Below are 14624 nucleotides of genomic sequence, written 5' to 3'. Positions count from 1 at the left end.
ATTAATGTGGCTTCTGCGTTCATAATGCTAAAATTTGCCGAAAATAATATCAGATTTCTCCTTACCCGGCAGCTGGCCACACTAAATTCGCAAGAACGTAAGCGTATTATTCACGTAAGTGAACAACGTAATCTCTTCACGTTGCAAAATACTCGATAACAATTTAAATACTGTTAATCGAATAATGTTTTTTTGGATATAAATCCCAGTCTTGGTCCAGCCCAAAATCAGTTCATCTTAAAAGCACCAATATGAAGATCATCTTTTGTTGCTTGCTAATTTTTGCATTGACCATTGTTTATGCAAAGAGCATAGGTATTTGTACAACAAAGTAAAAAACACAATTTCAAAATAATCCGATTAACTTTTTTAAATAAAAGGCGATTTGCCCGCCCAGGAGCAGAAGGATGTTCAGACGAATGGAGATGTTAGCGCCGGCCAAGCCCAAGACGACAACCAAAGGAAATACCTCGAGGCCATGTTTAAAATACAACAAGCCAAAATAGCGCAGCAAATGTGGAGTATTTTTAATTCGAAATAACAGATTGCTGACTCAGACCGATAAGAGCATCTTGACGTATACCAAGGGGATCCCCACAGAAAATACTTCTTATCTTATATATTCTAAATGGTGCACCATTATATAATATTATGCCATACATAAAATATTTTTGCTTAATTACTTCTTTGTATTTGAAGTAATTTATTTGTGCAATAAATATATTAAAACAATCAGAAAGAAACTCTTATCTCTAGGCGGTAAAAAAAAAAGGCGGCTTAATAAATAATCAATCAATAAATATTCGATTAATTACTATCGATATTTGTCTGATCTATTCGATGCACAACACAAAGCAATTCAATGGCCAAGCAAAGGCAATTCATTTAAATAGAAAGAGCTTAAGCCTGAAGGTGAAATGTCGGACACAGAGAAGATGAGTGTGAACAAAAAGATGGAAGAAGTGAAGCAGGATGTGGAGCAGGATGAAGTGCAGCCTGAAGTGAAGCCGAGTGTGGAGCAGGATGAAGTGAAGCCAGATGTAAAGCAGGATCAAGTGAAGCCGGATGGGGTGAAGCCGAGTGTGGAGCAGGATAAAATGAAGCCAGATGTGGAGCAGGATAAAGTAAAGCCGGATGGGGAGCAGGGAAAGCACAACGAGCCGTCAACAAGCATTCCAGCAGTAAGCCCCGCCAGCACCAATCCCATAGATGACGAACTAAGGAAGTACCATGAGGCCATGTTTCAGCTTCATAAAGCCCGAATATGTATGAATATGTGGAATATTTACAATTCATACCATTAAGTGCATCTTCAATTATACCGAGGGGATGCCCACAGAAAATATTTCTAATCTTATATATTCTATTATCTATATATTCATATAATAGCACGGCATATACAAAATATTTTGCATAATCACCTTAACCTTAATTACTTGTTTGTATTGGAAGTAATTTTTTGGTGCAATAAAACTAAAAAGAACCGGAAAGACATTTTTATTTTTTGGCGGTAAAAAGGCTCCCTAAATAATCAATCAATAAATATTCGATAAATTACTATTTATATTTGTGCCGATCTATTCGATGTACTGATAGCAATTCATGGAAATCATTTAACATAAAGCGAACGATGTAAAAGGCGGATGCTAAGAAAATGAGTGTGTACAATAAGACGGATGTGGAACAGGGGAATCACATCATGCCATCAACAAACACCCCAGCAGTAATCTCCGTCACCCCGACCCCCAAGCTGACAACGAAAGGAAGATGCTTGAGATTTAGATTCATAATTCAATATATTGTACATATGTATGTATGTACATGACTAACCCTGATGAACTCATATTCGCGTGACTCCCCGACTGAACGTATTTCTTATCTACATAGAAAATTATACTGCATTTTGCTAAATAAATACAGTACCCACATAAAGATAGTCTGATTGTGTTTACACATGATGACTCTGTTTATTTTAATCTTTACAACTTTAAGGGGATTCCCGGAATTGTGTCTAATTTAAACACACACACACACAAAGCAATTGCACAGTCTGGCAACGCCAAGGCATGAGCGACTTGTGATCGATTTAAGTGTGACCAGCAGACGTGGAAGGTAAATCGATATCGACACCGATAGTACATCAATGTTTTTGCAGTGGTTTTTCGGCTGTTTATAAATTGTATTTCTAATTATGGCGGACCAGCTAAACAATGAGGTGAGTTAATTACACAACCTGTGCTTCCACCGTTGACTATTTCTCTTTCAAGGGCGGCCAGCCCACCCCGCTGATGTCTATACGGTTCGACCAGCAGCAGCCTGAAAATGCGGCGGCGGCGGCAGCGGCAGCAGCCAATGGGAATGGGAATGGAAGTGCCCCCGGCGAAGCCGCCGAGGACAATAATGAGGATGCTGAGAAATCTGCCGCCGAACTGGTGCTGCCCAAGGCCCTGGAGGACGTACTAGCGTTAAAGGATCAACGGGCGGCCGAGTTCACTGTCGACGGCGATTCGCAGGGCGGCAGCGGCGGAGGCGCCACGCAGGATGGCGAGGATGCCGATGTGGGAGAAGATAGCGATGATGATGCGGAGAACCATGTGAATGGTGGTGGTGGGGAAAAGCCTGGTAAGCAGAGCAAGGCGGAGAAGAACAAAAAGAAGAAGAAGCGCAAGAAGCAGAACAAGAAGGTTCGACAGCAGCTGGAGTATGAGCGCCAGCAGCAGTTGGCCCAGTTGGCGGATGAGCAGGAAGCCGCTGAGCAGCAGAACGAAGAGGCCAAAGCCCCAGGCAGCGAAGATGAACAGCCGGCGGAGAAGGACAAGGACAAGCACAAAGACAATCGCAGCAGGAAAAAGAAGGATCGCCATGAAGAGAAAGAAAAGGACAAAAAGACGGCGGATGCTGCCGAAGATGATGTGACCATCGAGTAAGTTGAAAAATTGGGTCAACTCTTTCCAACTCTCATATTTCACTATCCCCCACCCAGATATGTCCCCGAAAAGATCACCATTGCCGATCTGGCACCCATGTATCGGCAGTTCTACCGAGTCTTCGAAATCTTTAAGCTCGAGAACAAGCCGAAGCCTGCGGAAAAGGATAAAACTTCCCAGGACTCCGATACCCAGGCAAAGGACAAAAAAGCCGCCGACAAACTCAACGATGACGAGGATGATGACGTCGACGAGGACGAAGAACACAAGGACGACAAGGAGAAGCTGTCCAAGCGAAAGCTTAAGAAACTGACCCGCCTGAGTGTGGCAGAGTTGAAGCAGTTGGTTTCGCGACCCGATGTCGTTGAGATGCACGACGTAACGGCACGGGATCCCAAGTTGCTGGTCCAGCTGAAGGCCTATAGGAACACAGTGCAAGTGCCCCGTCATTGGTGCTTCAAGCGCAAGTATCTGCAGGGCAAGAGGGGTATCGAGAAGCCACCATTCGATTTGCCCGCATTCATCAAGAAGACTGGGATCATGGAGATGCGCGAGTCGCTGCAAGAGCGCGAGGATGCCAAGACCCTCAAGGCCAAGATGCGTGAACGCGTCCGTCCCAAGATGGGCAAGATCGATATTGACTACCAAAAGCTACACGACGCCTTCTTCAAGTGGCAGACCAAGCCGCGCATGACTATCCACGGCGATCTCTACTACGAGGGCAAGGAGTTCGAGACCCGCCTCAAGGAAAAGAAGCCAGGAGATCTTTCCGAAGAGCTGCGCATCGCCCTCGGCATGCCCGTGGGCCCCAACTCGCACAAGATTCCGCCTCCGTGGCTGATTGCCCAACAGCGCTATGGGCCGCCGCCTTCTTATCCGAATCTAAAAATTCCCGGCTTAAATGCTCCCATCCCGGAGGGCACCTCGTTCGGTTATCATGCCGGTGGCTGGGGCAAGCCGCCAGTGGATGAGAACGGAAAGCCGCTATACGGCGATGTGTTTGGAACCAACATATTGGACTTGGACGTAAGCATCAGTACCCCCAAAGGTGGCAATTAATATACTACATTTGGTAAATCGTTTTCAGAATGGCATCGATGAGGCTGACATCGAGCGCAATCAATGGGGCGAGCTGGAATCCGAGTCGGAAGAGTCTTCCGAAGAGGAGGAGGAGGACGGCGAGGATCTCGGCGATCAGCAGGATGAAACCGGCTTGGTCACGCCTGTTGAGGGCCTCGTTACACCCTCAGGGCTTACCAGCGTCCCTGCTGGCATGGAAACCCCCGAGAACATTGAGCTGCGCAAGAAGAAAATCGAAGCCGAGATGGAGGAGTAAGTGGATTAGAATCCCCAAGATAATAACCCATTTAACCGATATATTCTCCCCCCATAAAGCAATGAAACCCCAGTTCTGTACCAAGTTTTGCCTGAGAAGCGCACGGACCGCATAGGCGCCTCCATGATGGGCTCTACGCATGTCTACGATGTCAGCGGCGGCGGTGCGGCCAACAAGCAGCCACCAGTTCGGTCCACCACAGATCGTGAGGGCATTGTGGAACTGGCGCTAGATCCCAGCGAATTGGACATGGACAACGATGCTATGGCCCAGCGTTATGAGCAACAGATGCGGGAGCAGCAGAATCACCTGCAAAAGGAAGATCTGTCCGATATGTTGGCCGAACATGTGGCCCGTCAAAAATCAAAACGCAAGCGACAACAAACGGATCCGGCCAAGACCACAAAGAAGTACAAGGAGTTCAAGTTTTAGTCTTACGTCAAGAAAGAAACTAATTTTCCAATTTTGTGCGTTTTAAGTCGAGAATGTCATTAAACATAGTAAAAAAAATCATGTCTAGGTTCGTTTTTTTATAAGAACAGAAACAGAAAAAGTGTCCTGAAGACCGATTTATGGATTGATGTTTCAACACTGCGTTGCATCCGTATTTTGTTCTGGCTAAAATTATATTATACCCTCGCAAATCATTGAGTGAAAAACAGATTTTGGTTTACTTAACACTTAGTTTTATATTTAGATGTCAGCTCCAATTGAATATGCCAATGCATCAATCGATACAGATCTGTATGTACTTATGTAAATTCTCTTTCATTTATTATACTGCAGAGACTCAAAATCCTGTTCCTTTTTATAATTTAAAACTGACTTTTTAGCTTTAATTCTCATTTACACGATTGAACTTATAGAAACTAAGAAATTACATTAGAGTTTTGCTGCGCGGCTTGTGCCAGGCCAGGGGTGGATCTTAACATGGCTAGGCGGAGTGGCTAAGCAGTGGACTTTTCGGGGCTGCTGAGTACTGAGGTGACCCGCTGCTGATGCTGCCTCTGCTGGCTTATTTATCTCTTTTAGCTGGAGCTGGAGGGCAACACACGCTGTCTATGTCGGCGGAGGCTCAATGCCTGCCCCCCGCTTGGTCACTCGTCCAGCTGCTCGCTCAGTTGGGCCAGCAGGGCAGCTCGCTTTGATTCCAGCTCGCCGTCACTTAACGTGAGCTCTTCGTTGCGCGATCCCGCCGATTCCATGGACTGGGCGGGACTGAGGGGCGTGGTGGAGCGATTGTTGTGTCGGTTATGCCGCTTGCCATCTTTATCCTTCTTGCTTCGCTTCTCCTTCTTCTTCTTTTTGGCCGGCGAGTGTGAGTTGGAGTCGTTCTGCAGGAGGGCCTGTGTGCCGGGTGTTAGATTGCCAGCAATATCCGACTCGCAGGAGGACTGAAACGAAACTCAATGTTAGGATATTTTCCTCAACAAGAATGCTTGCCTACGTACGCCTCGCAGTTTGTTCTTGCGCTTCTTTTTCTTCTTCAGCAGTTTTTCGCTGTCGATGCTGCCAATCGAGCTAAGGGAATGCTGTGGGCAAGACACACGATTAGCTTAGAGGATTAATAGCAAAAGAAGAAGAAGGATCTTTAGCTTACCGATCGCGACTTGGAGCGTCTTCGCTTTGACTTCAGACCCTCAACCAGCTCGTTCTCAATGTCTGACCGCGACGTGGACCGCAATCGTTTCTTGTGCTTCTTGTTTTTCTTCGATTTCCGTGATCGCGAGTGATGATGGCTGCACGCATCCTCGCTCTCCTTGATAAAGTCCTCCCAAATCTTCTCCACACCGATTTCCTTTTCGTATACCGCAAACGCCTCCAGGTGCTCCACCAGCTTCTTGGCACTTTCATACGATTCGGCCACCGAAACGTTAGCCTCCAGCCACTCGTTCTTGATCTCATTCTCCAGTTTTCGTAGCCGACGCACCTCCTCCTTCATGCGCTCCTTTTCAATGGCCTCCGCCTGGAAAACGAGATAACATAAGCAATAAATGGATAGAGGATTATCTTTAAATTATTACCTTATCCAGCAGGGAGTTGTAGGTGAGCTTAACGTTGCCCGCATCCAGGCTGGCCGACCGCTTATCCTCACACACAACCGTCGCAAAGTCCTCGAAGGAGGTCTTCGCTTGAACCACGAATGTCTTCTCCTTGAGGATCTCTCGTATGATCTTCTTTTCGTCATGGAAACGAGCTTTCAGGTTCTCGACATAAAACTTGAACAAATCTAAAGGCGTGGACCCGCTCTGGCCCAGCATGGCGGAGAACCGAAGATCGGCGGATATGATGGGATAGAGCTCCACCCACAGCGACATGGAGGTGAGCTTGCCCTCTTCGTGCAGCGAGTCCAGGAGCGCGAGAAATGAGTCCCTGTTCTTGCGCTGCTGCCGCTTCATTCGCTTCTTTTCCCGCTCGCGTTCCTCGTCCTCCTCCTTCTCCAGGGTGCGTATGTGCTCCTCGAACACAATGAGGGCATCTTCCTTGTCCATTCCCAGCAGGGTAACGTCGTTCTTGAAGGCGGCATTGTCCAGCAGCATGACCTGAGCTTCCGACCAGGTGGTAGCATGGTTTATGGACGTCATCGATTCTAGCAGCTCGCCGAGAACCTTCATGTTCCGCTTCTTTAATAGCCGCGCCTCCTCCTTCTCGCGTTTGGCTAAATTAAATATGCAATCCTCGTATATATCCCGCCGATCCGCCTCCGGCACCACCGTCCATGCCCGAGTTCCGGCAAACACTTCTTCGCAGCGAAAGAACTTCATCTGCGAGTTCATTTTATCGCTGGACATGAGGAACTGCTCCAGGTCCTCCTTCGCCTTCTTGGCCTTCAGGCGCGACTCCTCCCGCTCGTCCTTCAGCTTCTGGGTCTTGTAGGCATTGAAGGTCTGCTTGCGTTCGTTCAGGTTCTTGAAGGCAGCATAGCGGGGGTCCTTTGATATGATCTTTACACACTGATCCCAGTTGGAGTTCGAGGGCACATTGCGGTCCCTCAACAGCTCCTTGAACGCCTCGATGGCCTCGCGCTTGTCCTTGAACACCACATTGCCATCCGACTTGTCATCCTTTTTGGCTAAAAGCAAATGTGGGGTGTTAGTGTTAGTGACTTGGAAGCATTTGAGCCGAACTTACCATTCTGTTGGGGCACCTCGATAGACGCCAAAGTGGCCGCCATTGCCTGGTCCATGGCAGAAGAAGAGTTCTCGTTGCTGCTCGGCGTTAGGGGCGAGTGAATCTCGGGCGTGGGTATCCTGGGGGCTGCGGGCAACGCCGCTGGAAGAATATTGGCCAGAGCAGCGTGTGGTACCATGCCCGCCAAACTGGAGGAGGTCATGGCCGCCACGGCCTTCGCGGCAGCAGCCGCTCTGCAATAAAGATAAAGTAACTCTAAATATGATTTCACCACTTTTTCTGTGATTCACTTACTCTTCCGCCTTCGCCTTGGCCTTCATGTCCACGTACTCCGGCGGCGGCTCCCAACAGGTCTCCTTGGTGGCCACGTTGTGGTAGTAGACCTTTCCCGTGTCCGAGCGGTACTCCTTCCAGGGGCACTGGTTATGCAGCAGCTCGGCGGGCGTCATCAGAGCCTCGGGCTTCTCCCACGAGCTCTGCTTGGTGTTCTGGTTGTAGTAGTATGGCCTTCCGTCCGGCGCCTTGTGCTCCGTCCACTCCGTGCTGGTAGCCATCACGCCGAATGCTGCTGCCAACTCTGGCGGGGGCGGGGCAGCGAATCCGGGCGGCGGAAACTGTGGCACTATGGCAGTCGGCGGCGTGTATCCCATGCCCCTGCCGCCCGGCGGCGCTCCTCCATTGCCAACGCTAGGAGGAACATTCATTTCACTATTTTGCTATATGGTTAGGGGGTGAAAGCGTGGCTACGTCTACCGGTCGTTGCGTGCGCCGGCCAATACACGATAATTGAAAAAATTTGGAAAATTCTCAATGCCGCTTTTGGCCAGTGTGCCCGTTGCTTGAATACTGCAAAAATGCACCGCATTTTAATGCGGGGCTGCCGCCTTTTTGCAAATTCTGTTGAATGGGGCTGTCCACCTATTCCGGACAGAGCGTACTACTATTTACATATTTATTATACATTTATTTTACATATTATGGACTAGTTACCCCCATCTAGTCACTATACTCTTACTATAAATTAGATAAATTCTTCATAAAAAATATAAATTTTTAATCAATTATTTATAAATATTTAAGCCTTAAAGCCTTAAATTGGGCTTGAATGCTCTGAAAAGTTACCTAGGTAATTACAAACTTCATCCTGTAGATCTGGAGGAAAGTAGTAACTTACGTTAACGTTAATTAATTTATTACTTGTAAAATTGTGTCTTGGTGCTGCGTAGGACCTTAATTTGCGGCTTTTCCGTGGCGCAACTTGGTCACACTGTTCAACAATTGTTGTGGTCTGATTTTTTGCAAAGCCCGCATTGGTAAACATTTTTTCCCCGAGAAAAGGAGTTCTTATCAGTAAGCGGTGTTTACTTGAACAACGGCAGCGATGACGGAGTAACCGCCCCTCACAGTGAGTGACTTCAGCACGTGGTCAGCGACTGTCGGCCAGTAAAGCTTTCGGTATCGTCTTATCGTAGATCGCCTCGCCATGATCCTGCGCGTGCCCATGTTGCTGGCGCGCTTTCTGCACAATGGAAGACTGCGCCTGCTGTTCTTAATCCTGATCGCACTGCTCATCTTAGGCATTACGTTTACCTACAACTGGACAAATGAGAACCAGCTATGTTTCATGGACACAAAGGGAATGGCGACCCAGTCGCCGGGCGGAGACTTGGAAGCCACTCCGCTGGAGGATGTGTTGCTGGCAGAGCCGAAGCCCGTGCCCGGACGCAGCATCTTCTTTCACGAGACCAGCTGCCAGCAGACCGAGAAAAGGCGGTACAAGCTAATGGAGCTCACCGCCCGCCAGGCCTGCGCAATCGAGTCCGCGGCGTTGCATAATCCGAATTTCCAGGTGTTTGTCTTGTTCGCCGGCCCCACATATCGAATCTCAAGCAACAATAGCAATTCGCAGCCATTGGTTGAAGCCATCTTAAGCTACAGCAATGTGCATTTGCGACGACTGAATCTCTGGAGCTACGCTGCCGGCACACCCATCGAGGAGTGGCTCAAGGACGGGAGCTTGTTTCTCTCAAGGTTAGTTGCAAGAATTCTCCTAGACATACTGTCTACATCGACTTTTCCCCTTTCCAGCTATCTGTTCTCGCACATTTCGGATTTCCTGCGTTACCTCACGCTCTATCGCTACGGTGGTCTCTATCTAGACATGGATGTGGTGGTGCTGCGCAACATGGAGGAGGTTCCGCCGAACTACACAGGTGCCGAGTCCAATACTCACTTGGCGGCGGGTGTGATGAGCCTGGCGGCCACAGGTTTTGGCCATGAGATCGCCGAGTCGTGCTTGCGTGACTTGCAGCTCAACTTTGACGGCAAGGATTGGGGCAACAACGGACCCGGAGTAATAACTCGTGTGGCTCAAAAAATCTGCGGCACGAAAGACATACAAGTGATGCAGGAGGACCACAAGCGCTGCCTGGGATTCAAGGTATTCGGACGTGGTGCCTTCTATGCGGTGCCATGGAAACAGTGGCGAGACTTCTTCGAGCCCGAAAAGTTGCCGCAGACAATGGCCCTCACCAAGGACTCCTATGTGGTGCACGTGTGGAACAAGCATTCGAGCACGCTGAAGATCAAGCGCGGCACAAAAAGCGCCTACGCCAAGTACGCCGAACAAAACTGCCCGCGGGCCTATAAGGCATCGGGCGAGTATTTTTAGAATAATCATAGTCCAGTGGTTTTCATCCGCTGATTACCAAAGAATCATAATTGCCTGCACATGGCTTCTTTTTTAAATTAGGTTTCAGACTTATTTCTTCTTGTTTTGCCTTTTTTTTTGCATTCCAAGCGATAAGCAGCTCGCACAAAGCGCATTTAACAGCACAGAGTTCTCGAACTCGACTCAGTCAAATGAAGCTTTTATTTACTCTTCTTTCGTCTGATAGCACAACACATCACAAACTGATTGGTAGTCATTTCACTCGATAAGATAAGAATCTAATAAGGGAAAAAAACGATCAAATGAAAACAAAAATCTCATCCAGCAAACTATCAAAATTAACATAAGCTTACTACCAATATTAAAACGTCTTAGAGTACTCCTATTATTCTCCGTGCGCTTGTTTACAGGTGTTGCGAGTCCGACTCATAAATGTATTCCTAGTTAGACTCGAATAAGTTAAAGGGAAACTTTCCAATATCATCGAAGAAATGTATATAATGAAGTATTTTTTGAGAAATATTTAACGGTGCATCACTAGGGTGAATGAATACTAACCCAGTCTTTATATAGACTTTAAGTTTATAATCCATCCCTCAGATATGTTTTGTAAAAGCTTGTTTCCAAAAAACAAATAAAATTAGCATAAGGCTGGTGTATAAATAAATAATTTGGATACAGAGAATGCATTTTTAGGGGGTTAATTCGGTGCAAAACGCCCCACTTTTCAACAAAATGTTGTGGCGAAACGGCTAAAGTAAGCCTAATGAATTAAATAACATTTAAACTATTTTTTATATTTAAATTGTATTAAAAAATATTTAAAGCTCTAAAAGAGTAATGGGGAATTTCCTCAGGACCCTAAAAAAACCAAATATTCTACAATAGCTAAAAGATTATACTTACGAAAAAAATTTAGATTTTTGTTTACCTTTACAAGGGAATACCCCCATATCATTTAAATATGAGCACAATTTCTATTCTCACTTTATTTTCTAAAACGAAACGATTGTCAACTACATGCATTGCACTTGGGAGAAACGCAAACAGGCTCCCACATTGTCCTCGGCATTCGCCTTGCCTGCACCCAGACCGTTGCCAAAATGAACGCCTATGTAGAACGGAGTCACTGTGCTCTCGATGCGGCATGGCCAGGCACCCGAGGAGCAGAACTGGGCACCGCAATGGATAGGCTCGCAGCCGGGCAGCGGACCCAGCCCCGTACCAATGAAATCCTCAATGATGCACGGCATCGTTATCCTGTCCGAACAGGTGCTAAAGAACTGGCGGGCCTGGCGTCGTCGTCGCCGGCGCAACTGCAAATCGAAGGCGTTGCGAATGAAGCCCAGGATATCGAAGCCACCACTCACCGGACGAGGACGTCGCGAAACGCCCGGTTCCTCGGTTGTGGGTGGACTTCGGAAGAATAGGAAACCACCATCGTCGTCGTCATCGCCAGCTGCCCCGTCCTCGCCACCCGAGCCTTCCACATCGTCGCTGGCCGGCGAGGATGGTGGTGCTTCCGAGGATGTAGAAGCCACTGTGCTGGAACGAAGTGGTGTTGCTGTGGTTGATGTTGTCGTTGTGCTCATTGCGGCCGTACTGCTGCTGCTGCTGGCGGCGGTGGCGGTGGCGGGTGAAGATGCAGCTGAACTGGCATTACCCGACATCATGGTCATCAGACTGGAGGTTGTGGAGTTGGCCATATTGGCCAGCATCTGCATCAGTGTACTGGAAGTTGGTGCTGCTGTGGTCATTGCACCATTAACTACTGCTGCCGCCGGAGTGCTCGCAGCCTCCGATTGTGCGAGCTGTGCAGGAGCCGAGGTAGCTGCTCCTCCCTGTGCTCCCGCTAATCCTTCACCAGTTCGCGTGGCCATTCTTCCGCCACCGCCAATACGAAAGGATTGCTCATCGCACGGCTGGTACATGATCGAGCACATATCCAGCTCCTGGCGAATACAAATCCTGTAGTTCTGATTGGCCAGGTGCCGGCCATTTTCGGCATAATTAAAGGTCTGCATGACGCCCTCAGACCCTGTGTGATATTGCAGGCAACCGGCCGGAGCTCGTTGACTAAACGGAATCTGTGTTACGCTCATCTCCCAAATTCGAAGGGGAAGAAAACGACTGGATAGATTGAGATTGATGTCCACAAAGCGATCTCCCCCCGTTGAAGTGGCGTTGGCTGAGGTGCTATTAGCTCCGCCCACGGGACGAAGACTACCGTACAAAGTGGATTGTCGTGGAGAGACCCGAGCTCCGACATCGTAGTACACTGAAAAATGGGGGGTTCCATTAAATATTGGAATATATAATCAGACCCCTTATCTCACAAACTTACAATGCTGTCCACTGTTCTGGCCACAAATTGAGATATTTCCACCGGGTCCTCCGCCTATATTGAAAACATCCCCCTCGCAGACCCCAGTCCTGCGATTGGGCTGACCCAATGTGAAGTGATGGAAGTCGATCCGCACCTGGCTTATGTCATCGCTCATCATCTTCACCCGCAAGCGGCAGCCGGTAAAGTTGCTGGGCATAAAGCTGGGGAATCCCGGCGACACAATATAGGTGATATTGTTGGCGATGGTGGTGTTGCAGCTGGCTAGAAATACGCAACAGACCCCGAATCCCATGGCGCACTCACCGCGCGCCTGGCCGTCCTTCTGCCGGCACTCGTAGGCATTGAGGCAATTGCCCATGCGACGACCATCGTTGGACATACAGTCACCATCGACGGGCACTGGGAATAGGTGGATCACTGGTGTGGCGAAAGGGTAAAATGGTTATATTTATTGTTTTATAAGTATTTCGAGTGGCTGCTTACCTTTTCCCTCTCTGCTGATTGTCTGATTCCATCTCCCCTCAGAGATGTCTGGATGATGGTGCATCTCCAGCTCCTGCTGTGCTTCCGTTTGCAGCTCAAAGTCCCCCTCATTGCTAAGTAACGCCTCCTCCCGTTCACCGGACTCCACCAAGTGATCGTCCCAAATATCGTAATGATGCATGGGTGGCCAGGCCGTTGTCTCGTTGGAGCGGACTGGCGTAGTCAGGCTCAACTGGAAGATCATCAGTATGCAAAGTGCACCGAGGAGTGAGAAAGGTAGCGGGGCATGGAGGTGGACATGGCCAGTAGAACGGTCGCTGCAACCGGCTCCAATAACTTTCTTTTTTCTCGCCCCGCTCCTCGCTCTGAACCTGATGCTTTTGTTGGTTATTCCGATCCAGCGTCGTAATAGCGCGGCTGCATTGCATTTGGATTCGGAGTTGGACTGGTTGGCATATTCATGGCTCGACGACAGCATTTTTATGGCTTCCATGTCCATGTCCGTATCCATGCCACAACTCCTTCTACTTCGTCGTTTTCAGCGCACTCCGATTATTTTTTTCGCGCGTGCGTTTAGCTGCGATGTTGGTTGAAAAGTGCGCCCGTCTCCATCTTCCGAGATGCGCGGATGCTGCTGGATCTTACTCAGAGTCAGACTCTGACTCTGCTGACTTAGCGGTTGTGTCTGGAACTGCTTTTCCCAGTCGTTTCTCTCCAATAATCTCCGTTTATTTGCTATTTTCGGCGGTGTAATGTTCCATTTAGACGGGGCTCTGATTGCGGGGAGAACCCAAAGTGTGTCAAGTATTGAGAGCAAACTTCCCACATTTCAGATGAAAGAGTATAAATTAATTCTAAAAAAAATATGTTTAACAAGTACATACATATGTAAAATTATATAAATTGTTATATAAAATGATTTTTAAAATAATTTTAAGTTTAATTTCTAGTTGATGAAATAATTGATTTTTTTTATGAAGTTATATCTTTCTTATAATTTAATTTGAAACTCAGTTTCCTCTCACATTAAGTTGTTCTTCAATTTTTTCACACGCTCTCCAACTGATTCTTATCCCGCTTAAGCCAATCCTCACCAGCGAAAATAAAAATAAAATAAAATGAAAATAAACCCAAGGAAAGGTTGCATATTTAATGGCAGTAAATTTAAAACTCACATGCTCGCGCTTCAAAGCTCTGAGGCGCAACCGAGGCATCCGCGGACAATGAATGAATGAAATACTTGAAGACGAATTTTTTACACAGTTCACAATGGTATATTTCCTTAAGAATTAGGATCCCTTTTAAGGATACAAAATTGAAGAAATGTCCTTAGAGAATTCTAGAGAACTGCTGTGAGCTTTTAAACTTCAAATAAATCATTTTTAGAAGTGAATAGCGAAACTTATTATTATTATTAAGTCATGGTTGACCAAAAAACATTCAAACCCGAGTCTTATATATTGCCTAATGGATTTTATCCTCCTAAAAACTCTCAAAATAAAACCAAAAAAACAAGCAATACTTATTAATATATGCAAATAAACATTAGCCTTTCCAGCTTTCTCTTGAAATGAAAATACCCCATGCGAGAGGGTATACGAATCGAGAACAACAACACCAGAGAACAGCCAAAAGTGGGTTGGCTTGCAGTTTGTGTGTGCAATTTCTTGCTGCATCATCCTGTCCCAGAAGCGGCGATCTTTCTGAATGAATGTGATATGGGCAAAT

The 14624-nt window shown here is 47.3% G+C and overlaps 5 protein-coding genes across 5 annotated transcripts; 3 read left to right on the top strand and 2 right to left on the bottom strand.

Moving 5' to 3' along the window:
• Positions 1–743, top strand: LOC138928945 (uncharacterized). The gene is made up of 3 exons (XM_070287301.1): positions 1–114; positions 210–315; positions 381–743. Exons 1-3 carry the CDS (start codon positions 25–27, stop codon positions 539–541), a joined length of 357 nt encoding a protein of 118 aa, XP_070143402.1. The 5' UTR covers positions 1–24; the 3' UTR covers positions 542–743.
• Positions 744–2096: 1353 nt separating this feature from the next.
• Positions 2097–4770, top strand: Sf3b2 (splicing factor 3b subunit 2). Its single transcript, XM_017168922.3, has 5 exons — positions 2097–2215; positions 2268–2923; positions 2984–3953; positions 4015–4259; positions 4323–4770. Exons 1-5 carry the CDS (start codon positions 2192–2194, stop codon positions 4693–4695), a joined length of 2268 nt encoding a protein of 755 aa, XP_017024411.1. The 5' UTR covers positions 2097–2191; the 3' UTR covers positions 4696–4770.
• Positions 4771–5006: 236 nt separating this feature from the next.
• Positions 5007–8230, bottom strand: Prp40 (pre-mRNA processing factor 40). The gene is made up of 6 exons (XM_017168911.2): positions 7690–8230; positions 7396–7628; positions 6288–7336; positions 5864–6229; positions 5715–5795; positions 5007–5657 (listed from the first exon to the last, which is right to left on the bottom strand). Exons 1-6 carry the CDS (start codon positions 8097–8099, stop codon positions 5361–5363), a joined length of 2436 nt encoding a protein of 811 aa, XP_017024400.1. The 5' UTR covers positions 8100–8230; the 3' UTR covers positions 5007–5360.
• A 410-nt stretch (positions 8231–8640) lies between these two features.
• Positions 8641–10736, top strand: alpha4GT1 (alpha1,4-galactosyltransferase 1). Its single transcript, XM_017169183.2, has 3 exons — positions 8641–8800; positions 8868–9426; positions 9484–10736. Exons 2-3 carry the CDS (start codon positions 8879–8881, stop codon positions 10064–10066), a joined length of 1131 nt encoding a protein of 376 aa, XP_017024672.1. The 5' UTR covers positions 8641–8800; positions 8868–8878; the 3' UTR covers positions 10067–10736.
• A 346-nt stretch (positions 10737–11082) lies between these two features.
• On the bottom strand, positions 11083–13487 carry LOC108075757 (uncharacterized). The gene is made up of 3 exons (XM_017168319.3): positions 12897–13487; positions 12411–12830; positions 11083–12344 (listed from the first exon to the last, which is right to left on the bottom strand). Exons 1-3 carry the CDS (start codon positions 13405–13407, stop codon positions 11083–11085), a joined length of 2193 nt encoding a protein of 730 aa, XP_017023808.1. The 5' UTR covers positions 13408–13487.
• Positions 13488–14624: the final 1137 nt, after the last annotated feature.

This window comes from Drosophila kikkawai, chromosome 2L, assembly GCF_030179895.1.
Source record: "Drosophila kikkawai strain 14028-0561.14 chromosome 2L, DkikHiC1v2, whole genome shotgun sequence".
Taxonomy (NCBI): Eukaryota; Metazoa; Arthropoda; class Insecta; order Diptera; family Drosophilidae; genus Drosophila; species Drosophila kikkawai.
This window is presented reverse-complemented; position numbering and strand designations above follow the sequence as displayed.

Bases quoted from the DNA above. Each gene is read 5' to 3' on its own strand.
- Prp40 (XM_017168911.2), bottom strand. From the start codon at position 8,099: ATGAATGTTCCTCCTAGCGTTGGCAATGGAGGAGCGCCGCCGGGCGGC. The intron at 7,337-7,395 runs GTAAGTTCGGCT...ATTTGCTTTTAG, and splicing joins CGAGGTGCCCCAACAGAATG to CCAAAAAGGATGACAAGTCG. The intron at 6,230-6,287 runs GTAATAATTTAA...CTCGTTTTCCAG, and splicing joins ACAACTCCCTGCTGGATAAG to GCGGAGGCCATTGAAAAGGA.
- Sf3b2 (XM_017168922.3), top strand. From the start codon at position 2,192: ATGGCGGACCAGCTAAACAATGAG. The intron at 2,216-2,267 runs GTGAGTTAATTA...TTCTCTTTCAAG, and splicing joins CGGACCAGCTAAACAATGAG to GGCGGCCAGCCCACCCCGCT. The intron at 4,260-4,322 runs GTAAGTGGATTA...CCCCCCATAAAG, and splicing joins ATCGAAGCCGAGATGGAGGA to CAATGAAACCCCAGTTCTGT.
- LOC138928945 (XM_070287301.1), top strand. From the start codon at position 25: ATGCTAAAATTTGCCGAAAATAATATCAGATTTCTCCTTACCCGGCAG. The intron at 115-209 runs GTAAGTGAACAA...TATAAATCCCAG, and splicing joins AACGTAAGCGTATTATTCAC to TCTTGGTCCAGCCCAAAATC. The intron at 316-380 runs GTATTTGTACAA...TTTAAATAAAAG, and splicing joins TGTTTATGCAAAGAGCATAG to GCGATTTGCCCGCCCAGGAG.
- LOC108075757 (XM_017168319.3), bottom strand. From the start codon at position 13,407: ATGGATACGGACATGGACATGGAAGCCATAAAAATGCTGTCGTCGAGC. The intron at 12,831-12,896 runs GTAAGCAGCCAC...TCGCCACACCAG, and splicing joins AATCAGCAGAGAGGGAAAAG to TGATCCACCTATTCCCAGTG. The intron at 12,345-12,410 runs GTAAGTTTGTGA...CCCATTTTTCAG, and splicing joins CCAGAACAGTGGACAGCATT to TGTACTACGATGTCGGAGCT.
- alpha4GT1 (XM_017169183.2), top strand. From the start codon at position 8,879: ATGATCCTGCGCGTGCCCATGTTGCTGGCGCGCTTTCTGCACAATGGA. The intron at 9,427-9,483 runs GTTAGTTGCAAG...TCCCCTTTCCAG, and splicing joins GGGAGCTTGTTTCTCTCAAG to CTATCTGTTCTCGCACATTT.